This window comes from Monodelphis domestica, chromosome 1, assembly GCF_027887165.1.
Source record: "Monodelphis domestica isolate mMonDom1 chromosome 1, mMonDom1.pri, whole genome shotgun sequence".
NCBI classification, from domain to species: Eukaryota; Metazoa; Chordata; class Mammalia; order Didelphimorphia; family Didelphidae; genus Monodelphis; species Monodelphis domestica.
In genome coordinates this window covers 699,612,510-699,637,448 of record NC_077227.1, presented here as the reverse complement: position 1 = coordinate 699,637,448, position 24,939 = coordinate 699,612,510, and the positions used below count along the sequence as shown (strand labels likewise).

At 44.3% G+C, this 24,939-nt stretch overlaps 1 protein-coding gene across 5 annotated transcripts in view; it reads right to left on the bottom strand.

Moving 5' to 3' along the window:
* The window catches only part of GSE1 (Gse1 coiled-coil protein), an 869,104-nt gene that overhangs the window by 474,242 nt on the left and 369,923 nt on the right, over positions 1-24,939 (bottom strand). For all 5 annotated transcript variants that reach the window (XM_056823919.1, XM_056823916.1, XM_056823904.1 and 2 more), the window contains exon 2: positions 12,765-12,933. In XM_056823919.1, the coding sequence (XP_056679897.1) occupies positions 12,765-12,933 (169 nt within the window). The remainder of the gene's footprint in view (positions 1-12,764; positions 12,934-24,939) is intronic.

Sequence of the window (24,939 nt, the reverse complement as noted above, 5' to 3'; positions counted from 1 at the left end):
TACCTCACAAAGGAGGCACTCAGGAAATAGTGATTTGGATAAAGGAACATTTAGAGCTGGGAGAGACTATAAAACAGTTCTTACCTGAACGTTTTAAAAACGGTTGTAATTATATTTTAATATAATTGGTTTCCTTTGTAAGCCCATATTTTTATTTTATGTATTTAAACATAAGAACCTGGGGGGCAGCTGGGTAGCTCAGTGCATTGAGAGCCAGGCCTAGAGATGGGAGTTCCTGGGTTCAAATGTGGCCTCAGACACTTCCCAGCTGGGTGACCCTGGGCAAGTCACTTGACTCCCATTGCCTAGCCCTTACCGAATGGTAACTCAGTAATTATTATAATAATTATTATTAATATATTATTTTATTAATATTAATATATTAATAATAAATAATAATATAATAATTATTAAAAAATAAAATAATTATAATTTTAAAAAAAGAAGAATTTCTGCCTTGGAGCCAATACACAGTATTGACTCCAAGACAAAAAGTAAGGGTTAAAAAAAAAAACATTAAATAAACATAAGAATCCAAGAAAAGGTTCATAGTCTTCTCCACACTGTTGCCCAAAGGATCTGATATAGAGTTGGGAAGATCTGGGTTCGAATCTTGCCTCATATACTTCTTAACTGTTTGATGCTGGGCAAGACACTTAACCCAAATTGCCAGCCCTTGCTACTCTTCTGTCTTAGAACAGATGCTAAGAGAGAAGGTATGGGCTAAAAAAAAAAAGACACAAAAAAGCCCTTTGAACCTAACCGGTTGAGTTTCCTCATTTTACAGATGAGGAAACTGAGACCCACTGAAATGAAGCGATTTGGCCCAAATCACACGGGGAACAAGTAGAAGAGCCAGAATTCACCCTGAGGTTCTCCACTCCCAATTCAATGCTCTCATCATTATATTACGCTGCCTCCGTATGTGAGAACACTTCAATATCTATCCTTCATTGGAATATAGCAAGAAAAAAAGAAAGATCAGAGACTGAGGACCGTAAAGGTAACAGGGGAAATGTGCACTTGAAAAGGAACCTCCAGGGATATGCAAATGATATGCAAAGCATATGCAAATCACCCGGGCCCTCCCTGGGAGGTGGCTCAAGGGCAAGCCTTCCTGGTGACCCCTGCACACTGAATGGATGCCAGCACAGGTCGCTGCCAAGAGCCACACTTTGAAAGAAACTGGCCTTTCATCCGCTTTCATTTCCTGATGGGAAAGTGTCTCCTGTCATTTCTCCCTTGTCTGCTATTCTCTTCCCTAAACTGGGTCATTCTCCCACCCACAGGGAGGGCAGGAGGAGGAAAAGGAGGTGATCCTCGGGTCTCTCCATTTAGGCGTCCCATTCAACACCCACCTTGACAATGGCAGAGCTTCTGAGCAGGTCTTTCCACCTGCTGCCAAGCACCGTCACCCCACCGACACAGGAATCTGTCTTTGAATGGATATTTAACTATGTCATTCCTCAGCCCTAAAATCTTCAATAGCCCCCTCAAACCTCTTGAATAAAGGCCACATTCTTTTGTCTGGAATTCAAGGCTTTCCACAATCTGGCCCCACTTTGCCCCTCTAGTTTCATTTCTTTTCTTTGTTTTTAAACTCTTACTTTCTATCTAGAGTGGTAAGGACTAGACAGTTGAAATTAAGTGACTTGCCCAAGGTCATGCAGATAGGACGGGTCAGATTTGAACCCAGGTCCGCCCAACTCCAGGCCTGGCACTCTAGCTGCCCTTCTAGCCTCATTTCAAATACTGACTATATTTCAGCCAACTTTGGATATGAACCCAAGTCTCCTGGCTGCCGTGCCAGGAAACTCTCTACTAAAGCATTTATCTCATTTTGCTTTTCTCCCCCTTCTTCTCTTGTCTGTGTATCCCTTCTCTTGAAATCCTCTCCCAGTCGAGTCAAAAATATGGAAACTTGACAGGTCCCCCCCTCTCTCCCCTCAGGAGATGGAGCTGAAATTCATAGCGCCATCTCGACGGGAAATCCATTCTGCAGCAGGTGGTAAGAAAGGAACATGGTGGCTCCATGGACTTAATGCCCATCCTCATGCCCCCTGCTGAAGCTCTTCACACAGGCTGATTTTCCACAAGCACAGTGCTGAAAGGAACACAGTGGCTTTGGGAAAACTGGATTATGAGCTTAGAGATCTTAGAGATCATGCAAGCCAACTCCCCTCCCCATACTATCATTTTATCGTTGAAAAAGGCTGAGACCCATAAAGGAAAAATGACTTTGCTAAGGTCTACTGCTCTAAGTAGCAGAAATAAGATTCAAACTCAGGTCCTTGGACCCAAAGGCAGCGCCTCCCTCTGCCACACTGTTCTTGTCTACAGAACACCAACTCTATCCCAGGCTGGCCATTCCCAGGTGTAGGGCCCAAGGGGAAATACTCCATGGAAAGGTAGTGCCTGCCTCTGCCTGAGTATGTTTTGGTGAGGCATAAAAATAGCTTATCCCCAGTGTCTCCTGGGCTGAATCTCACTCAGTGCCAGCAGCCACTCTGTCTCTGACTGTACTTCATGCATGATGAATGAGTAAAAGGGCGAAACACCAGCCTCGAGTATGAAATCGAGGGGACAGAGATCACAGTCAGTGAATGAGAAATTCTCTTCTCCTTCTCTCACTCATCCTCATAGACCCTGTGAGGTCGCATTCAAGCTGGAGAGCCCACTGTTTGTGCTTGGGCAAGAAAGGGCGAGAGGGGCAGAGAAAGAAGGGAGGGGAGAGAGGGGAAGGGAGAAGAAAAGGGAGGGGGACAGATGGAGAGACAGAAGGAAAGAGAAAGAAGAAGAAAGGAGGAGGAAGAAAAGGAAGAGAAAGGGGAGAGTGAGAGAGAGAAAGAGAAAAGAGAGAGGAGAGATGGGGAAAGGGAGAGGGGAGAGAAAGAAAAAGGGAGAGAAGGGAAGGAAGGAGAGAGGGGGAAAGAGAGGGGGAGGAAGGGAGAGAAGGGGGAGAGAGAAGGATTGGGGGAGGGAGAGAGAGAGAAAGAAAGAGAGAGAGGGGAGAGAGAGAAGAGAGGAGAGATGGGGAAAGGGAGAGGGGAGAGATGGAGAAAGGGAGAGCAAGAAAGGAAGGAGAGAAGGGGAAGAGAGGGGGAGGAAGGGAGAGAAGGGGAGAGAGAAAGAGAGAGGAGGAGAGAAAGAGAAGAGAGAGGAGAGATGGGGAATGGGAGAGGGGAGAGATAGAGAAAGGGAGAGAAAGAAAGGAAGGAGAGAAGGGGAAGAGAGGGGAGGAGGGGAAAGAAGGGGAGAGAGAAGGATTGGGGGAGGGAGAGAGAAATAAAAGAGAGAGAGAGAGAGAGAGAGAGAGAGAGAGAGAGAGAGAGAGAGAGAGAGAGAGAGAGAGAGAGAGAGAGAGAGAGAGAGAGAGAGAGAGAGAGAAGGGGAGAGAGAGGGGAGGAGGGGGAGAGCAAGAGCAAGCACTGAGGTAGCTAGCAGCCAGGCTGAGAACAGGAAGGCTGCGCTCAGGCGCCAATGAGATGTGGCAGGTGTGTAATGAACCATTAGTCAATGTCACGTTTCCTGAGCAGCAGACGGCAACCTGGGGGCTCTGGCCTAACCGTGGGGACAGCTCTCCTGGCACGTCCCTGGCTGCAGCCTTGCCATCATGCCGCGGCTCCCAACAGCTTGAAGGGGGAGCAGCTGGCGGATGGGAGGCTCGTGCCCCCCAGCTGCCCCCGCCCCCAGCACACCCTGCACGCATTTTCACCATGGGGGGTGACCCCTGTCATGTCTGCCCCAGCTCCAGGAGGATTCTCCAGGGCTCTCAGCCATTCACAGCCTGTTCTTGGTGATGTGGGAGGGTGAGAATAACGGGAAATTGTGTGCATGTGTGTGCTCGCCCTTGTGGTAGAGGTGGGGGTGGAGGTGTGACTGACTGCATAAGGTCTCAGTCTCATCCTATGGGGGGGGGGGGAGGATGGGAGTGGACAGCTCCTAGGAGGACCCCAGGGAACTCTGAGGTCATGGAGGAAAGAGCTTCATTCATTTCTCACAACACTAACAGGGGCTCCTGCTCTACTAGGTTAAAGCTATTTTGCCTGGCACCCACTGTGTGAAAACCCAGAGTAAAAACATTACCCTATAACCTCATAGATTCTCTCTCTCTCTCTCTCTCTCTCTCTCTCTCTCTCTCTCTCTCTCTCTCTCTCTCTCTCTCTCTCTCTCTCTGTGTCTCTCTCTTTGTCTCTCTCTTTCTCTCTCTCTCTCTGTCTCTCCCCTTTGTCTCTCTCTTCTCCCTCCCCCTTTTCATTCCCTTCTCTTTCCCAATCTTTTTTCTGTCTCTCTCTCTCTGCCTCTCTCCTCTTCTGTCTTCTCCCTCCCCCTCTCTCCTCTCTACCTTTTCTCTCTCTCTTCCTCCTTCCCTCTCTTCTCCCTCCTCTCTCCCCCATCTCAGAGACTAACTCCTAATGCCCCTGGCCCTAGCACTGCTTGCAGAAAGGGGCACCTTTTTTCCAGTGCCTTAGACTGGTGCTTTGTGTGGTAAAAGGAAAGAGGAGGAGGAGGTACGAAGGTGAGGACTCCTAGGTCTTTAGACCCCCCTTCTGTGTCTCCAGTGACTGCTTTTAGATCTGGGCAGTAGCCAAGGAGTGGAAAGTGTTAGGGGCATGGGAGCCCCTCCTACAAGGGTGTTGAGTACATATCCTGCTGCTTACAGGATGTACCAGAGAATGATATCAGAGGATTTCAGGCTTGGATGGAACCCAAGAAGAGGTCTAGTCCAGCCTCCCACTCTTTGAGTGGCATAGTGGTGTTGCAAGAATAGCAATGGACTAGAAAAACTGGGTTTGAATCCAAGCTCTGACATTTACTGTCTGTGTGACCTGGGCAAGTCAACCTCTTTGAGCTTACTGGCTTCATGGGGTTGTTATGAGGAATGAGTTTTTTTAAACCTTCTAGTACTATATAAATACAAGTTAGGGAGGGAAAGCATTAAATGATTGAGAGGCAGGAGAGCTGGATTCCAGTCCTGATGCTATCCTTAATTCTGTTAACCTGAAGTCAGTTCCCCTCTTTGGACATTAGGGTCTTTCCTTGTAAGATGATCAAAAATGTGCTACCTTTCAGTGATCCAATGAAGAATTCTACCATCCTTGACAGATGGGATAATTGCTAGAATACCTCTAGGGGCAGAGAACTCACTATCTTCCCAGACAGCCTATACTTCCCTTGAACAGTGGATACCATGGTGGCACTGTTGCTAAGCATCACCCCCAGGGTCCTACACTTCCCTTTAGCTCACCTCCTTCCAGACTACTCCATAGTCAAAAAAGTCACCTTTTTTGGTGACCTGTTTGTATTAGAATGGAAATTACTTTGAGGGCAGAGACTTTCACTTTTGTTTTTGTATCTCTGTTGCTTAGCATGATGCCTGGCATCTAGTAGGTGCTTAATAAACACCTACTAGGAGCAGGAAGGTGGTTCAGTGGATAGAGAGTCAGGCCTGGAGAAAGGAGGTCCTAGGTTCAAATCTGACCTCTGACACTTCCTAGCCATGTGACCCTGGGCAAGTCATTTAACCCCTGCTACGTAGCCCTTACCACTCTTCTGCTTTGGAACCAAAATACAGTATTAATTCTAAGACAGAAGGTAAGGGTTTAGAAAAATGCTTCTTGATTGTTTCTTGGACATAGCCTCTTAATCCATCATCCTACTTCCACTTTTTTGAGAAAGCAGTCCTCCTCACCAATGTCTCTTGGGATTCCCATCTTCCTTCAAGACTCACCTCAGAGGCCACCTCCTCGAGAAGACCTTCTCTGATATCCTCAGTTATTAGTACTCTTCCCCTTCCTACCTCCTCAGTTTTTCTTGTATGTAATACCCAAATGAACCTACTATTTCATTGATGTTCCACCCTCTTCCCCCTCCACTCATTCCTTCCGGGAAGGCAGATCACAACCTATCCATGCCCATTTATCTTCTGACCATGTACTCCCAAGAAGGCTTCCACAAGGAGTCAAGGGCCCAACTTTCTGCCTCTCAATGAATCACAGCTTCCACTGGACTCCACAGGTCCTCTACTGGCTATATCCTTGATGGTTGGGATTATTTCTTTCTGGTATTTGTATCGCCAGGACCTAGCACATCTTATGCTCAATAAATGTTTGCCAATTCCTGCTCCCTCCCACAAAGCAGCCTGTCCGCCATTTTTCTGCTAACATCCTTGACCTCATCTCTTGAGTGACATTTCTTGTGTTTTGGCTTGCTTGCTCAGTCTGCCATGTGGGCAAAGGTCTCTCTATCACTTTTGGGGAGACCCAGAACATAGGAAGTCTTCCTCAGTGAGGTTCATAATCACCCAAAAGTGTTTGGTCCAATTCTCCACATGGGAAAAACCAAGAAGAATGCCTATTGTCAAGCCTGCGAGGTATAGTTGGCCTGGTAACCTATAGTGCTTGTCTGTGGGTCCACATTTCTCAGGAAGATACTTTGAATGGACAACGAGGTGAGAGAACAAGAGTCATGGGCATTGCCTTTGGGAAATTATGCCATGCTTTTCCTGACTCTTAGCTTCTTTTTGGAACAAAGACCCATCTTTTGAACAACCATATTTTTCTAGTGATGCTATATGGCAGGAGTTATAGACTACCACAGACTGTAAAGAATATAAATTTCAGGACACAAGACTTATTCTTGCACAGTATCTGTGAGTTCCTTGAGGGTAGGGACTGTTCTGTCAATGTGCTCCACCCTTAGAATTTAGGGCAGTGCCTGGCACAAAGAAGTAAGTTTTGTTGTCTTCAGTTGGTTCAGTCATATCTGCCTCTTCATCACCCTCTTTGAGGTTTTCTTGGCAAAGATGCTAGAGCATGTCCTTCTCCAGCTCATTTTACAGATGGAGAAACTGAGGCAAACAGGATGAAGTGACTTGCCCAGGGTCCCACAGCTAGTGTCTGAGGCCAGATTTGAACTCCCACTCTATCCACTGTGCCACCTGGTTGCCTATATAGAAGGAAGTACTCAATAAATACTGATTGAATTCAACTTTGCTTATGCATATGACCAATTCAACACGATGAGGGCAAGACCAGCATTTCTTATAACCCTGCCCAAAGGGCAGCAACTAGGAGCACAGATCTGAAACTGCATAAGATAAGGAGAAGAAGCAGCTTTTGCTTTGAACCGATCTCCATCTCCTCCCAGCAAGCCAACTCCACTGCCAAAGGTCCTTTACTGCTCTGAGGGGATGATCCCTGGCAATGGATCACACCCCTCCCCCACTCCCAAGAGCTCACAGGCATCTTCCTCTGGTTCTTTGGATAAGAGCTATGGAAAACCTGACCTTTGATTTCTTTGATGGACTGACCCTAGTGCCTCCCCCTTTAGGGAGAATGGAAGGCAGGGTGGGGAGATTCCATCTCTAAACTCTGCTCTCCATCCTTCCTAGGAATGAAATCTCTTCTGACTAATGGCCCTGCAAGGGGGACTAGAAGCCACAGCCAGATGAGTCCTGGGGCTTGGGTTTCTGCTTTCTTACCAGGTGTTGGGGGTGGGGGGGCTTTGTTTTAAAGATAAGCAGAGTGTGAGGATCCAAGGGTGGGGGGGGTGGGGAAGAGACAAACAGAGACAGAGAGAAACAGAGAAAGATAGAGGAGAGGGAGAAATGGGAGAGAAAGAAAGTAGAAGTAGAGGGGGAGAGGGAGAGACAGAGACAGAGAGAAACAGAGAAAGATAGAGGAAAGGGAGAAATGGGAGAGAAAGAAAGTAGAAGTAGAGGGGGAGAGGGAGAGACAGAGACAGAGACAGAGAGAAACAGAGAAAGATAGAGGAGAGGGAGAAATGGGAGAGAAAGAAAGTAGAAGTAGAGGGGGAGAGGGAGAGACAGAGACAGAGAGAAACAGAGAAAGATAGAGGAAAGGGAGAAATGGGAGAGAAAGAAAGTAGAAGTAGAGGGGGAGAGGGAGAGACAGAGACAGAGACAGAGAGAAACAGAGAAAGATAGAGGAGAGGGAGAAATGGGAGAGAAAGAAAGTAGAAGTAGAGGGGGAGAGGGAGAGACAGAGATAGAGAGAAACAGAGAAAGATAGAGGAGAGGGAGAAATGGGAGAGAAAGAAAGTAGAAGTAGAGGGGGAGAGGGAGAGGGAGAGACAGAGAGAAACAGAGAAAGATAGAGGAGAGGGAGAAATGGGAGAGAAAGAAAGTAGAAGTAGAGGGGGAGAGGGAGATGGAGAGACAGAGACAGAGAGAAACAGAGAAAGATAGAGGAGAGGGAGAAATGGGAGAGAAAGAAAGTAGAAGTAGAGGGGGAGAGGGAGAGACAGAGACAGAGAGAAACAGAGAAAGATAGAGGAGAGGGAGAAATGGGAGAGAAAGAAAGTAGAAGTAGAGGGGGAGAGGGAGATGGAGAGACAGAGACAGAGAGAAACAGAGAAAGATAGAGGAGAGGGAGAAATGGGAGAGAAAGAAAGTAGAAGTAGAGGGGGAGAGGGAGAGACAGAGATAGAGAGAAACAGAGAAAGATAGAGGAAAGGGAGAAATGGGAGAGAAAGAAAGTAGAAGTAGAGGGGGAGAGGGAGAGGGAGAGACAGAGAGAAACAGAGAAAGAGGAGAGGGAGAAATGGGAGAGAAAGAAAATAGAAGTAGAGAGGGAGAGGGAGAGACAGAGACAGAGAGAAACAGAGAAAGATAGAGGAGAGGAAGAAATGGGAGAGAAAGAAAGTAGAAGTAGAGGGGGAGAGGGAGAGGGAGAGACAGAGAGAAACAGAGAAAGAGGAGAGGGAGAAATGGGAGAGAAAGAAAGTAGAAGTAGAGGGGAGAGGGAGAGACAGAGACAGAGAGAAACAGAGAAAGATAGAGGAGAGGGAGAAATGGGAGAGAAAGAAAGCAGAAGTAGAGAGGGAGAGGGAGAGACAGAGACAGAGAGAAACAGAGAAAGATAGAGGAGAGGGAGAAATGGGAGAGAAAGAAAGTAGTAGAGGGGGAGAGGGAGAGACAGAGACAGAGAGAAACAGAAAGATAGAGGAGAGGGAGAAATGGGAGAGAAAGAAAGTAGAAGTAGAGAGGGAGAGGGAGAGAGAGAAACAAAGGGAGAGGAGGAGAGGAGAGGAGAGGAGAGGAGAGGAGAGGAGAGGAGAGGAGAGGAGAGGAGAGAAGAGAAGAGGGGAGGAGAAGGGAGGAGAGGGGAGAAAGAAAGACAGAACAAAGAGAGAAGAAAGGAGGAGAGAGAGAAACTAGTCTCTAGGGATCTGAAAGGAAGTGGTCAAGTGCTGAGGAAAGAACCAAGGCAGAGCAGAGATGCAAGCTATTTAGAAGGCAGATAAATGTGGCCTTTCTCATAAGCCTGGGTTCAAACAACCTTTACCTTCTCTCTTAGAATCAATATGGAGTATCAGTTTCAAGGCAGAAGAATGGCAATTGGGGTTAAGTGTTTGCCCAGGGTCAGTCAGCTAGGAAGTATGTGAGGCCAAGTTTGACCCAGGATCTCCCAACTCCAGGCCTGATGCTCTATCTACTGAATCAACTAGTTGCCCCTAACTGGAGTTTCTTAACGCAGGGTTCATGGGTAGATTTCAGAAGCTCTGTGACTCTGAATGGGAAAAATGACATCTTTATTTTTTACTAGCCTCTTACTGAAATTTAGAATTTTCTTCAGTCACTTAAAAACATGCTTCTGAGAATGGGTTCATAGGGTTCATCAAACCACCAAAGGGATTCAGGACCCAAAAAAGGCCAAGTGGTCGACTACAGATACAATCTTTCATGGGGCTGTGGTGTTACAAGACTGAGTAGGAGATCAGACATCAGAGAGATGAGATTAAGTAAAGAGGCTCAAGAATATCTAAGTGTGACCTTACTGAGTGTTCTTAGAAGATAAGACAAGACCTGGTGTAAGGGTAGATTATGGCAGTAACTAATATTGACAGAGAATTTCTAAGGTCTCTAAATCATTTCTTATCTTTTTGAATCTTCAACACAATCCTATGAGATACAGTTACTGCAGAGGAAGAAACTGAGGTTCAGAGAAATTAGTAATTTCCCCATGCCACATGTTTTGGGCAACAAAGTGGTGGGAATCAGGAAGATTCATCTTTGTAAGTTCAAATCAAAAATTAATCACTTTTTGCCTTCAAAGAGCTTACTTTTTTCAGGGGGGAGAATATAACATGTAAACAGATAAAGACAAGATAAAGGAGGTGGGAGAAAATACTAACAAGGTTGGGGGAGGGACAGGAATCGGGAAACTATCTAAGTAGCCCATGTGAGAACCAAGAGATAGAAGATGGGATGTTGAGTTGAAGGAACAACCAGTCTGCCATTTTGACTGGAAGGCAGAATGATTGGAACGCTATGAAATGAACATGGAAAGGAAAGCCGGGGCCAGGAGGGAGCTTAAACGCCAGGCTGAGGAGTTTGTATCTTTTCCTGGAGGCATGATTTTAGAGCCATATTTTAGGAATATTAATTTGATAGCTGTATGGAGGATGGAAACTGTGAAAGGTCAAAGGAAGCTGAGTTGGGATCATAGCCCCGTGAATGGAAAGAAGGCTAGAATGACCAAGACTTGGGAAATGACTGGACATGTGGGGATGAGGATGAGGGAAGAATCAAGGACAACTGGGAGAAATGGTGGTGTCTTTAACAGTATAGTAGAAACTCATTTTACAATGACCAATAGTCCAAGACCGTCCAAGTCTGTTGAAAATCTCACATAAGAGCAAATTCTCTTATTTAATAAATATTTCTTATGCGGACACACTCGGATAGTTTATGACTTTCTTTGGCTTATCAGAGAGACCAGCATCACCACTCTTGTACTTTGGGGCCATTATTAATAACTAAATAGTGATCATGAAACAAAGAGAAGCCTTGCTCTGAGGTGAACACGACATGTTAGAAGCGAGAACTTGGGACAAAGACTGATGTGGGAGCTGATGTTTGGAGCAAAACAATGTAAGTGAGAATGAAGGTGACTGGACGAACTGCTGAGGAACTTTACACCACTTGGGAACATTGGATAGACTTAGTGCATAACTAAAAACTAAAAAGTGTTTATTTTACATATTTTTCTGCCTTTAGTATTTTTTAATTGCCAGTTGCATAAACCTGAATTTGTGTGTTGAGTTTGAGTCAAAAAAGGTCCTTCTGTATTGGCAATATTAGTATTGTAACTAGCTTTAAGGTTTGAAAAGTATATTTTTTTAAATCATTTGGTTCTCATATTAACATTGGAAGGTAGGTACTGTAAAATTAAAATTAGTCTCAATAAATAAAAATTACATATTTTTAAAAATACTATAAATATGATATGTTTTGAGGAATTTATTAATGATCATTAGAAATCAAGGAATAAAGAGGATACAAAATAAAGACCATGTGCTCATGGCTGATCAATAAAGTACTATTATTATTCTCTTTTTATAGAAGAGAAAAGCAGTTCAGATAGGTTAAATGACTCACCCAGGGTCACACAACAAGTAAGTGTCTGAGGATAGATTTGAATGCAAGTCTTCCTGGTTCCAATGAACCATCCTATCCACTTCATCACCTAGTTGCCTCTAAAACATTTTAGAGAAAGGGAGGGCATAGTAGAGAAGATAATGAGTTCTGTTTTGGAGATGGTGAGATTGAGGTGTCTTTGGGACATCTCTAAGTAGCCACAGAGAGAATATTTATGGTCAAGTTCATTTCCTTGCTACTTGTGTAGGCAAGTCACTTGGGCTCTTGGAGCCTCAGTTTCCTCGTCTGAAAGTCAAGAAAACGGAACCAGCTGCCCTTTTAAATCCCTGCGAGATCTAAGGCTATAATTCTGTCCCTAGCAACCTGCCTTTCATGAACACACAGGCTGATGGTCACTGCTCCCTTTGCTTTGAAAACTGGACCAGATACCCACTCGGACCCTCATGACCAGTTGCCAGCTGGTACCTATCACTCCCTTTGGGAATCAATGGCTAGCAAAGAGCCATCAGCAAAGCTCGCCTTCTCTCCATCATCCCCCCATTCTCATAGGACAACCAGTAGTTGGTCATTGTCCCTTGGTGTACACATCAGTGTGGTTCCTCCCTGTCCCCAATTCATTGGTCAATGCTCACTTCTTGAAGACTTCCAGACTCGGTCATACATCCCTGCTGGGACTCGAGCAACGACCTTAAGACTTGGGGGGCCCTCAGCCCTGGCCCTTCAGAGTTGCTTTGAGCATCGAGTTATGGTCCATCACCTTTCTGATGTTCTGTAAGGCCTCCCAGACCACCCTCGAGACCCCCTCCCGGATCCACTTCTGCTCACTGGCACCAGCTCCTGTTGCTAAACAAACAGTCCTTGGTGGAGGGAATCCAGAGCGGCACTGGCCAGGAAGGAGACACGAGTCTCCAGCTCCAGCTGCTTTCTCCAAAGCCCTTACTGATGGAGACTCATTTTATGGCCTCAATAGCTACTCTGGGATTTTCCCAAGGAAATTGGGAAGGGAAGGGGCCGGCGATCGGGTTACCCTCGGACCATAGCAGAAACACTGAAAGAGAAATCAAGCGAAACGTTTTTGATCCTGGCGAGGAAGGGGGTACACTGGGTTCGCCCAGAATGAGGCTCCCCTTTGAACTAGGAATAAATAGTCCAATAACAAAAATAAAATAAAATAATAATAAAGCGGTTTAATAATACTGTAAAGAGGGAGGTCCTTCCCTGTAGAACCAATAACAGTCTGGGTAAGTCTGCCCGTGTAGTCAGAGCAGGTTATAGGCTTCTGGGAGCCCCATGCAAATTCCTGTATCACCACAGCCCAGTCCTGCTTTCTACCTCAAGACACGTGTGAAAAGACACTTACTTATGGCGCCAAGGTCCACGCCGTCTGCTTCCGGTCCACTCAGCTGGCATTGGTCGGAGCTGGAGATGACCTCTGGCACTGCCCTGCTGTCCACTGCCCCCAGGCGTCCTTCTGTGTCCTTGCCAGGAGGTTTTATAGCAAGAGATGTCTCAAGGGAAGAGGAAGACGCCTGTAAGAAAAGGAGATGCTCAGACACTTGGAGACACGCAAGAACTGGTGCTGCATCTGGCTCCGGGTACCAGTCATCCTCATCCCCCTGGTGGCTTTGGTCCCACTTTGGGGCCCTCAAGTGCATGCTCTCAAGTCTGAACTGACTTGGTCAAGAAAGACACATTACACGTAAGAACAGAGGTCAGTCAATGGTACCTGCTGGAGTTAAAGTTTGAAATTGGACGACGTGGGTTTGAATTCTGACGCTGCTCACTGATTCATTGTGGGACTGGCAAAAGAATTTTCTTTCTTTCTTTGGAAAGAAATTTATTTTTCTGTTTTCTCATCTTTAAAAGGCAGGTTTAGGGTAAGTAGGGAAGACCATATAGTGAGAGCCAGAAGGTTCTTCCTGTGAGGTCTTCAATTTTTTAGATTTGAAGGAGTTACCCTTTGTTTTATTGATGAGCAATTAAAACTAAGAGAGCTTTGACTGACTGATTTGATCAAGGTTATACAGAGAACATCCAGAGTGGGATTTGAACCCAGCTTCTTAATTCCATAACCAGACCTCTTTCCATTATTGCCCACCCCTTTTTATAAAGCATCTACTATGTACATGATGTGAGCCCCTGGGTGGCACAATGGATAGCATCAAACTGGGGGCTAGGAAGGCCTGAGTTCAAATCCAGCCTCAGATGCTTACTGGCTATGTAACCCTGGACAAGTCACTTATCCCTATTTGCTTCAATTTCCTCATCTGTAAAATGAGTTGGAGAAGGAAATGGCAAACCAGTATCTTTGCCAAGAAAATCCCAAATGGGGACACAAAGATTCAGATGCAACAAAATGTCTGAAAAACTGTGCTAAGGGCTTTATAAATATCGTCTCATTTGAATTTCACAATAACCCTGGGAGGTAGGAGCTATTATTATCTTCATTTTGTAGTTGAGGAAACTGAGGCAAACAGTAGTTTAGTGACTTGCTCTGTCTAAAACGCTGGATTTTGATTCAAGTCCTCCTGAGTCCAAACTCTGCATTCTGTCCATTGGACCATCTAGCTACCATTTTGGAAATATGAAGAATAATATAAATAAGGTTAGAGAGGTAGATTTTAAGCAGATGGTAAAAATGTATCCCTGCCAGATTTTGGAATTTCTAGTGTATTTGGCAGGCGATAGAGGCTATGAAAGGAGGAGTATAGCATCAGGGACATGTCCAATTAGGAATAGAGGTGAAGAAGTGGTCTTCAATTATCTTTGTATCTTCCCCAGTGCCCACCACAGTGCTTTGCATGCAGTAGATCTTTAATAAATGACCAAAGAATAAAAGAATCAGTGGATGATGGCAGAGCCATACATATTATCTGAATGACTCTCAAAGTCACAAGACTCTAAACCTTGCCTAAGATGATTAGTAAAATGGAAGTCTAGAATTTGGTCATTTTCCCTGTTAGCTTAAATTCTTGGACTCCAACAGTGGAAAGTGGGGCAGTCACCAGGTTGGTCCCATTTTCTGTTTATTACTGAGGCAGGCAGATTTAGTGGAAGGAAAATTAGATTTGGAGCCAGAGACATGAGTTTGAATCATAGCTCTGATAATGAACAGTACTCAGCCTTCCTTTGATAACTGAGGATTTCATGTGAGGTTGGGCAAGTTGCTTAATCTTTCTAAGCTTCGGTTTCCTCATCTATAAAGATGTCCTCTAAGGGCCCTTTTATTTCAAGATTGATTACCCTTTCTTTTATTACATCATTTTCTTGAGACATCACTGGTTTTCCATTTTGGAGTCTCTAACCCTGCTAGCTACAGACTTGGTTACCTGCCTGGCTTCCACAGGCAAGCTGAACAAGGAGGCTCCCCTCCAAACAAAGGGAAACCCTACCTAGCCAAACAACAACATGTGAGGATGAACTTGGAAATTAGAGCCAGATATGTGAGTTTTATGGTGAACTGTTACCCAGAGCCCCTTTCTTGCTGTGCGCACACCCTTACTGCTAAAATCTTTTCTAAATTGCCTTGGTAAGTCCAATGTATGAATGAATGGATGAGAAAGAATCTAAGTTAGTAGGTTACATTGGTAAATCCAGTGTATAAGTAAATGAATAAATGAATGAATGAGTGAACGAGACAGCACCTACTAAGTTACCAGGTTACTAGTACTTTAAGTCCAGTAGATGAATGAATGAATGAATGAATGAATGAATGAATGAATGAATGAGACAGCATCTACTAAGTTACTAGGTTACTAGTACTTTAAGTCCAGTAGATGAATGAATGAATGAATGAATGAATGAATGAATGAATGAATGAGACAGTATCTACTAAGTTACTGGGTTACTAGTACTTTAAGTCCAGTAGTTGAATGAATGAATGAGAAAGTATTGACTAAGTTACTAGCTTACTATGTCTCAGTAAGTCCAGTGTATGAGTGAACAAATAGATGAATGAATGAGAAAAATTCTAATCTAAATTACTAAGGATATAGACAGAAAAAATGAGGCAGTACCTGCTCTCTAAGAACTTACTTACAAAAAAAAAAAAAAAGAACTTACTTACATTCTAATTGGAAGACAATATATAATTAAAGATCAGCTGCAAGGCAGATAGAATAGCCCCAAAGTGCCAAAAGTGAAGCAAAGGAGCTGTTGGTCAGGCCTGAGTTATCTCAGTATGTCAGATAACAGTGCCAAGTGTCTGTAGGGGTTAAATCCAGGGCAGATGGTAAGGTCTGGAGGACCTTAGGAGCAGTGGCAAGGCAAATAGAAGGCTTAGGGGCCCTCCATCTCACCTAGAGAAATGAAGCTGGTGACTGTCCTTCCACTTCACCCAAGCTGCAGAAGGAATTGAACACTGGATAGTTCTGGTCATTTGGGGTCAGGGAGAAGAGGGACAGGGGAAGGTAAAGGAGGAAGGGAGCCCTAGTGAAAACAGACCTTTTGAAAGTGATAAATGTTGGAGTGGATGTGTGCATTGTTGGTGGACTTGGGAACTGATCCAACCATTCTGGAGGGCAATTTGGAACTAAGCTCAAAGGGCTATAAAACTGTGCATACCCTTTGATCCAGTAACATCACTACTGAATTTATATGCCAAAGAGATTTTTTTTAAGAGGAGAGGAAAGGACCTACTTGTACAAAAATCTTTATAGCAGCTCTTTTTGTGGTGGCCAAGAATTGGACATTGAGGGGGTGTCCTTCAATGGGAAATGACTGAGGAAATTATGGTATGTGTTGGTGATGGAATACTATTGTGCTATAAGAAATGATAAGCAGGAGATTTCAGAAAGAGCTGGAAAGACCTACATGAACTGATGCAGAGTGAAATAAGCAGAATCAGGAGAACAATATACACAGTAACAGCCATATTATGATGATCAACTGTGAAAGACTTGGCTACTCTCAACAATACAACGATCCAGGACAAGTCTGAAGGACTTGGGACAAAGAATGCTCTCCACCTCCAAAGAATGAACTGTTGTCATCAGAATGCAGATCAAAGCATACTATGCTCCACATTAGTTTATTTAAGGTTTTATTTTGGGGTTTGGGGTTTATTTGAGTAATCTCTTATAGCAATGACCACTATGGAAGTATGTTTTGCATGATAATACACATATAATCCAGATCAAATTGCTTACCATCTCTAAGAGGGGAGAGGGAAGGGATAGAGGGAAACAATTTGGATCTTATAATTTTGGAAAACATGTTAAAAATTGTAGTTCCACGTAATTGGGAAATAAAATCTTTGAATGAAAAAAAACAAACAAACAAGAAGAAAATGGCCCTTTCTATCTTCCTTTGCTGACTGAGGATCTTGTCATGACTCTAGTTCATCAAAGAATCATAGACTCAAAGTGGGAAATGTCCTTGGAGACTTCAGCCCAACTCCTTCATTTGACAGTGAAGCTAAATGAATCTTTCAGATTCATCCAAGGGAATCTGGCAGACCTGGGACTCTTCCAACATGACATGACCTCTAAACATCAATATATTAATTGTATACTACTGCAGATATACATGGTGCAAGATACTGGGCTGAAAGAATCAACAGATACAGGGGCAGCTAGTTGACTCAGTGGATAGAGAGCCAGGCCTGGAGACAGAGGTCTTGGGTTCAAATCTGAACTTATGTGATCCTGAGCAAATCACTTAATTCCAAATATCTAGCTCTTAGCATTTTTCTGCCTTGGAATTAATACCTATATTGATTCTAAGACAGAAGGTATGGGTTAAAAAAAAAAAGAATCAACAGATATTGATTGGGCACCAACTAGGTGCTGGGGATCAGTCTCAGAATTTCCTTGTGGGAAGAGAGCTTGAAAGTCAACCTAGTATGATCCACAGCCTAATAGGACCCATCTCAACAATGTCCCCTTCCTACTTCTGCTTGTAAATCATCAGTTCCATGGCAACTCATTCAACCCCAGAACAGCTCAAATTGTTAGGAAGTTTTCCCTTAAATTGAGTTAAAATGAACTTCCCTGAAAGTTCTTCCCATTGTTCCAAGTTTTGCCTTTTAATGCCCCACAAACCAAAAAATTGAATCCCTCTTTATTATGTTACCTCTTTCAAGAAGCTGTTCATGATTTCTTCTGCTTATTAATGGACTCTCAACTCATTTTATTTTGTTTATATCCTGGATTTATGTTTGAACATGTCCAATCTTCTCTCCTCTGAGAGAATGCCTTGAGGGATGGGGATACAAATTAGCACTTTGCCAAGCCCCCTTAATTCTAATACCTTTCCTCTGATGATTATCTCCAATTCACCCTGTATATAGAGTTTGTTTGTACATAGCTGGTTGCATGTGGTCTTCTCCTCCTTAGACTGTCAGATCCTGAAGGAAAGGGGACTCCCTTTTTGCCTTAGAGCCTTAGCACTTAATACGGTGTCTGCAACATTATAGGCCCTTACTAAATGATTATTGCCCAACTAAACTTTTTTTCTGTTGTTCAGTCATTTCTAGTTGAGTCCAACTCTTCACAACCCTTCTTAGGGTTCTCTTGGCAGAGATACTGAAGTGTGTGTCATTTCCTTCTCCAGATCATTTTACAGATGAGGAAACTGAGGCAAAGGCAAAGATCTATATGGTATCTCTTCTTATACCTTCAGAACCCAGAAAAAGGCTCTATACATAGTAGGTGTTTAATAACTATTTGTTCAGCTAATCCAATGGATCCAAGATTTCAAGGTATGTCAGGTGCTTGACAACCTAATAGCTTGATCATTAGATGTTGAGTTATTTCAGTTATGTCCATTTCTTCATGACTCCTTTTGGAGTTTTCTTGGCAAAGATACTGGAGTGGTCTCCTCCAGCAGTTCATTTTACAGATGACAAAACTGAGGCAAACAGGGTGAAGTGACTTGCCAAAGGTCACATAGCTGAGGCTAGATTTGAACTAGGCAAGAGACTATAATGAGCATTACTAGAAATGAAGAGTGACACGATGAGAAGACCACTGGCCTGGAATCAGATTCGAGTTTAAGTTGGGCCACTTATGTCCTGTGGGACCTCAGGTAAGTCACTTCCCCTCTGTGTTTTGGTTTACTCTAAAATGAGGGAAATAGACTTAGATGGGCTCTGAGGTCACTTCAAGCTTTTCGTACTATGATTCTAGGAGCCTGCCACCAAAGGAGAGAGCAAATCTCCAACACTGGACACTTGTAGAAAGCCTTAATGAGTGGCTGTGACCCCAAGGATGAATGCCTTGGGGATGAGTCACTCCAAACTCAGCTAAGGTTGGCCCTCAGACAATTAATCAGCCTATACTCAAAATCTTCCCCATTTGCTAGGAGGATGGTGGTCCATCGATGGCGATACTGACATCATCTCCCTGATGAACGACATCACATTGGTATGTCTGCTCTTCACTGGACCAGAGATTCCTTGAACACCCTTCAGTCTTCAGTGAATTTTAATAAATGGGGCACAACAAAAAGATCCTGAAAGTGGAAGATCATAGAATTTAGAGCTGAAAGGTATCTCAGAGAATACCTATCCAACTACCTCCTTTTATGTTTGAGGAAAATCAGGAATGACTCATCCAGGGTCATACAGACAGTAGGTAAAAGGGTTGGGATCTGATCCCAGGTTCTTTGAATTGGAATCCATTGCTTTTTTCTCCCTACCCTGCATTCGTTACCTCAGTAGTCAGCAGGCATGAGAAAAGTGGTTTTGTCGGAAGATGACTGTACTTACTGGGAAGGTGAATTTGAAGACTGGAAGGAAGCAAATTAGAAAAGCCATTCAGAGAAAAGGGCCCTTAAGCAATTATCTGGGCTATTTTTTGTGTCATGGTCCCTTTGACAGGTTGGGAAAGCCTTTTGGATTCCTTTTCAGAGTTATGTTTTAAAATATGTAAAAGAAATCTATAAGATTACAAAAGAAATCAATTAAATTGAAACATGGTTATCGAAATATTTTAAAAGCCAAGTTCAGGGCAGCTAGGTAGCTCAGTAGATAGAGTACCAGTTCTGGAGATGGGAGGACCTGGGTTCAATTCCAACTCCAGGCATTTCTTAGTTCAGTGGCCTTGGGCAAGTCATTTAACTCCAATTGTTAGCACTTTTCTGGATATTGGAACTATATTTGGTATCAATTCTAAGACAGAAGGCAAGGGTTAAAAAAAAAAAGAAAGAAATCAAGTTCATGGGCCCTACGTGAAAAATACCTTGATCTAGTTCAACTCCTTTATGTTCAGAATGGGAAGGAGAGGTCTATCTAGGAGGAAAAGCTCACCTACACTTTTCCAGGTAGCAGAAATGGTATTCAAACCCAGATCCTTTGAATCCAATATTATGTATCACAGCTATTATCTACAACCATGCCTGCCTCTCTTATAACTGGGTAGGTGCCAGCTAAGAGCCTAGAAAGAGGCGGTAGCCCTGGGGATGGAAAGGAAGGTCCTTTGCTGGAGACATTTCAAAGGAATAACTGGCACCAAGAACACCACTAGAATAGGGGACCATGTGAGGGTAGTGCTGCTTGAGCCTGGAGGTGACTGCCTGCTAAGCTCGGGGCAAGGTTTCTGGGACTGGCCCAATTAGAATTGCTCGGGGAAGTAGGGCCAGGGGACTGGAGACGTTCTCCGCTTTGATTTATGAGTTCCAGGGCCAGGGTGCCTGTATAAAAAGAAACTTCATGTTGATCCAATTTTTTTAGGGATTAGCCCTATAAAACCCAAGCGCCTAAGTGAGATGGATGGGAGGTGAATTCTGCTGGAAAGCTCTTAGAGTCAATGAGCCACACATGTGAGCAGACATATAAATTTACCATTCGTTTCCTGGCAAGGTTTAATTTATGGAATCCATATGGAAACACTGCACGGCCTGAGCCCTTCATAAACCCCAGGAGTTCTCTGGCCAAAACACTTCACCTGGCTCCAGAGCACGGGCAGCTCCGGCTGGAGCTGGGCCCCCTCCTGCCATCCCTCCATCCGTCAGTCATTCAACAAGGATGTATTAAGTGCTTCCTATGTGATGGGCATTGGCTGCTCCCCCCGCCTATCCCATTTGATCTTGTGAAGCTCTGCCAGGGTGACTTTAAAGAAAGCCAGACATCAGGCTTTCCCCTCCGCCCCCAACTTCATTGTGAGTAACATCAGTGACTCCTTCTACCCAGCTTGGTGGGCTTTTTATAGCATGGCCCAGCATCAGATCAGGCAGTGGCGTGCACAAGCCCAAAGAGGACTGGGTGGGAGGGAAGGAGAGCAGTGCCAGTGCCTTGGCCTGGCCTGGCCTTGACACTCTCTCTCTGAATTGGCAGAGAGAAGCCTCCCTTTCACTCCCCTCTACAACATCTCTGTGTTCTCCTGAAGCAGGGCGACATCTATTCCTGGTTAGGGGGACGGGTCGGGTTCTCACTGGGTCTACGTGGGTGGGAGCCTGGATGTCCGGGAGCCCTGGGAATTTTTTGGCAAGCAGCCCAAACTGAGGGGTGGGCCAGTGGGCCAATGAGAGATTAACAACCACCCCGCCACCAGCCCAGCTCTGTGCTGGGTGCTTGAGTGGGATACAGAAGGATACAATGAGAGATATCTAGCCCAGCCACTTCATTTTACATGTGGGAGAAACTGAGGCCCAGAGGTACTCTTGGTAGGATTTAGAAACTAGCCTGAAACACGCTGCCTCCTATCTCTCCCTCAGGGTAACTTTGCTGCTTCATCGAAGCTGGTTTGCCTGGCCCGTGGGTGGTAGTTGGTGGTAGAGATGATATTGCTGCCTCATAGAGGTGTAGGAAGGAGGTAATGCTACAGAAAGACCAATTGCTATGGGTCAATGCCTAGTCTTTACCCTCAGGGAATTTATAGTCCAGATAAACACAAAATCCTGCTGAGCCTTCCTTGCTTCTGAGCTTCATTATTATTATTTTTAAACCCTTACCTTCCATCTTAGAAGCAGTACTGTGTATTGGGTCCCAGGCAGAAGAGCAGGAAGGGCTGGGCCATGGAGGGGGAAGTGACTTGCCCAGGGTCACACAGCTAGGAAGTGTCTCAGGCCAGATTTGAACCCAGGACCTCTCATTTCTAAGGCTGGCTCTGAATCCACTGAGCTATCACCCTTCCTTGAATCTCTAACACCACTGACTGGTGAAAGTTGCATAACCACACATAATTCTTTGAAACCAAGAGGACAAAGGCAGAGAATCACAACCTTGTGGAAATGTATGGGACCTTGGAGCCCAACATTCAGACAATAAACTCTTCCACAACCCACTGACAAGTGGCCCTTTAGCCTTCGCTTCAAGATCTCAGAAAAGAGGCCCATTAATTACCCAACCAACCCCATTGTATTATCCTGAAGACCTTTTCTGGACACGCTCCATTTTGGTTTATCAAAGCCCTTCCTAAAACATGGCGCCCAGGACTCAATGGAACACTCCCATTCCTTTCTGTACTATCCAAAAGTCTTCATAGAATCCCGCTTCCTTTAGCAGGTCTAACCATATCACTGTCCCCCACTCAATAAACTCTAATGGCTCGCTATGACCTCTAGGATCAAATAATTTTTTATCCAAGTTTGGCTTTTAAAGCCCTCCATAACCCGGCCCTTTCCTACCTTTCCAGTCTTCCTATACCTTCCTCACTCCCAGGTACTCTATGATCCAGTGATGCTAGTCTCCTGGCTGTTCCTCACATAGGATGCTCCATCTTCTGTCTCCTCCATGTCTGGAACACTCTACCACCACCATCACCACCTCCTCCTGCTCCTCCTCCTCCTTCTCCCCCTCCTCCTCCTTCTCCTCCTTCTTTTCCTCCTCCTCCTCCTCTCTGGTTCCTGGCTTCTTTCAGATCTCAGTTAAAATCCTCCCCTTTGGCAAGAAGTCTTTCCCAGTCCTCCTCCATCATCTTAATACCCTCCCTCTGAGATTAACTCCTATTGATTCTGTCTATATCATCTTGGGTTGTTGTGTTGTCTCCCCCATTAGACTATGGGCTCCTTGAGGGAGGGGATGCCTTTTTGGCTTTCTTTGTACCCTCGTTTCCTTTATTCATGTGGCCCAGAGAGTCTTTGAATCTCTCTGAGCTTGGGTTTCCTCAGTTATAAGATGAGAGTAAGTCAAACAAGCACCTCACAGGACTGTTGTACAAGTTCATTGAAACTTCACACAGTGGGCAGCTAGGTAGCACAATTGGTAGAGCACTAGGTCTGGAGTTGGGAGGATCTGCTTTCAAATCTGGTCTCAGAATCTTCCTAGCTGTGTGACCCTGGACAAGTCACTTAACCCTGATTGCTCTTCTGCCTTAGAAATGATACTAAGGCAGAAGGTAAAAGTTTTTAAAAATTAAATACTGTTGTGGGCAAAAAAACCCCAACAACATAGAAAGGGTCTAGGAAATCTCAAAATGCTATGTAAATATGAATTATCATTTTAGAAATATCCCCATCATAAATGTTGTTCAGTCACTTCAGGTATGTCTGACTCCTCATGTCCTCATTTGGGATTTTCTTGGCAGAGATACTGGAGTGGTTGGTCATTTCCTTCCCTGACTTATTTTATATGTGAAGAAATTGAGGAAAACAAGGTTAAGTGACTTTACCAGGGTCACACAGCTGGTAAACGTTTGAGGTCAAATTTAAATTTAGGTCGTCATGACTTCAGGCATAGTGCTCCACAGTACCACCCAGTTGTTTTAAGGTCATTCAATTTAAGGTCAATTCAATTATTATATAGATGATGAAGCCAAAGCCTAGAGTAACCTTCCCCAGGGTCTTTCTCTAAGTGCTGTCCAGCTATTCCCCAATTCATTCTCAGCTCTGTTCTAGAAAAGTGGGAGAAAAGAGAGAGAGGATTTCTGTGTGCCTGGGTCCTAGCCAAAAAGGGCTAATAATGGTACTTTAAATCAGTAGAGCTATTAGAAATGTCAACAATATAAGCAACATCCTTATAAAGCTCTAGTTCCTTCAACTAATCTTCATACAGCACAGAATCTAGTGCTGCCGCCATCTTGGTCTCCTTACCTTGAACACACTCCAGCTTGGCAACATCCTTCCTGAGATGTGGGGACCAGAACTGAACATAATATTCTAGGTGCGGTCCCACCAGGGCAGAGGCCAGCAGGGTGGGGGCCTCCCTAATCCTGGACATTTTGGACACTGTGCCTCTCTTAATTCAGCCTAGGATCTCATTAGCTTGTTTTGGACAAAAGACTCCATTAAAAAGAATAATAATAAACAACTCGTATTTATCTCGAATTTTAAGACTTACAAAACAACATGCCTCTGAGGCTGTGAAAATCCAAAGCAGACATCTTGCCCTGAGCTGCTAACATGCCCGACCTTCTTCCCACCAGCAGCCACAGAGCAGCTTTCCTTGGTATTTTAAGCCACACACTCTATCTTCATTTAAGATATGACTCCGATCAAAAATGGGACAGTGGCCTCTTCCCTTTTATTGATAGCTGAAATCTGCATCAGTTCAGAATAAAGCCACAGAAAGCCAGAGAGACCAGAATTAAAAAAAAAAAAGATGCTAGATAATGATATTATTCATCTTATTTACCCGGTACTTAGCCACCAGCTGACACTTTCAGGGTCCTTGCCAGTTAAAAAGAGGAGGCTGGGAGAGATGAAATCTGCCAGAGACCTTAGAAATCAAAGGGCATTCACAGCCTACCAGGGATTGGACTAATGACCCTTCTCAGTTCTCCTCCATCCATCCCCAGGGTCCTTCTCTAAGTGCTATCCCGTTATTCCTCTATTCATTCTCAGCTCTGTTCCAGAAGGTGGGAGAAAAGGGACTTGAGGAGAGGAGGGGAAAGAGAGAGAGAATTTCTGTGAGCCTGTGTCCTAGCCAAAAAGGGCAGATAATAATGGCACGTTAAAGTAGACAACTCTCCTCCAAGCTGTTCAGACAACTGGAGAAAAAGATCTGGGGTTCTTGTCTAGGAGCCTTTCTCTTCTAGAAGAGATGTCTGGAGCAGCAGTGTGGTAAATTAGAAAAGGCACTGCATTTGGAAACAGATGGTCTTACTTTGGAATTCTGGGTCTTCTCCTACCTTTGTATCCTTAGACAAGTCACCTCTCCTTTGGGGGCAGATGGACGGTGCAATGGAGAGAGTGCTGGGCCTGAAGTCAGGAAGATTCCAATTCAAATCTAGCCTCAGAAAATAACTAGATAGGTGACACTGACCTCTGTTGGTCTCAGTTTTCTTAATTGTAAAAAATAGGGATGATAATACCTCTTGAGAAAGCCCATTCCGCTTCTGAATACCTCTGATCTGTAGGAAGTTTTCCTTGATATTAATAAAATTTCTGCCTATCATTTGTGATTCTGATCTCTGGGTCCAAGCAGAACCCCAGGCTCATTTGTCTCCCATGGGAAGGCCCTTCAAAGACTTAAAAATGGCTCCTGAAATCTTGAATTCATCTTGAGTTTCTTCAAATGATTTTCATGGGATATGATTCTTAAGGTATAAAGAAAGGAACAGATATGGAAAGAGAATTGACTTGGGTTCCAGTCTCAGTTCTGCTGCTCATTACCAAGAGCTACCTATTTCATTCTCACAAAATCATAGTTTTAGAGA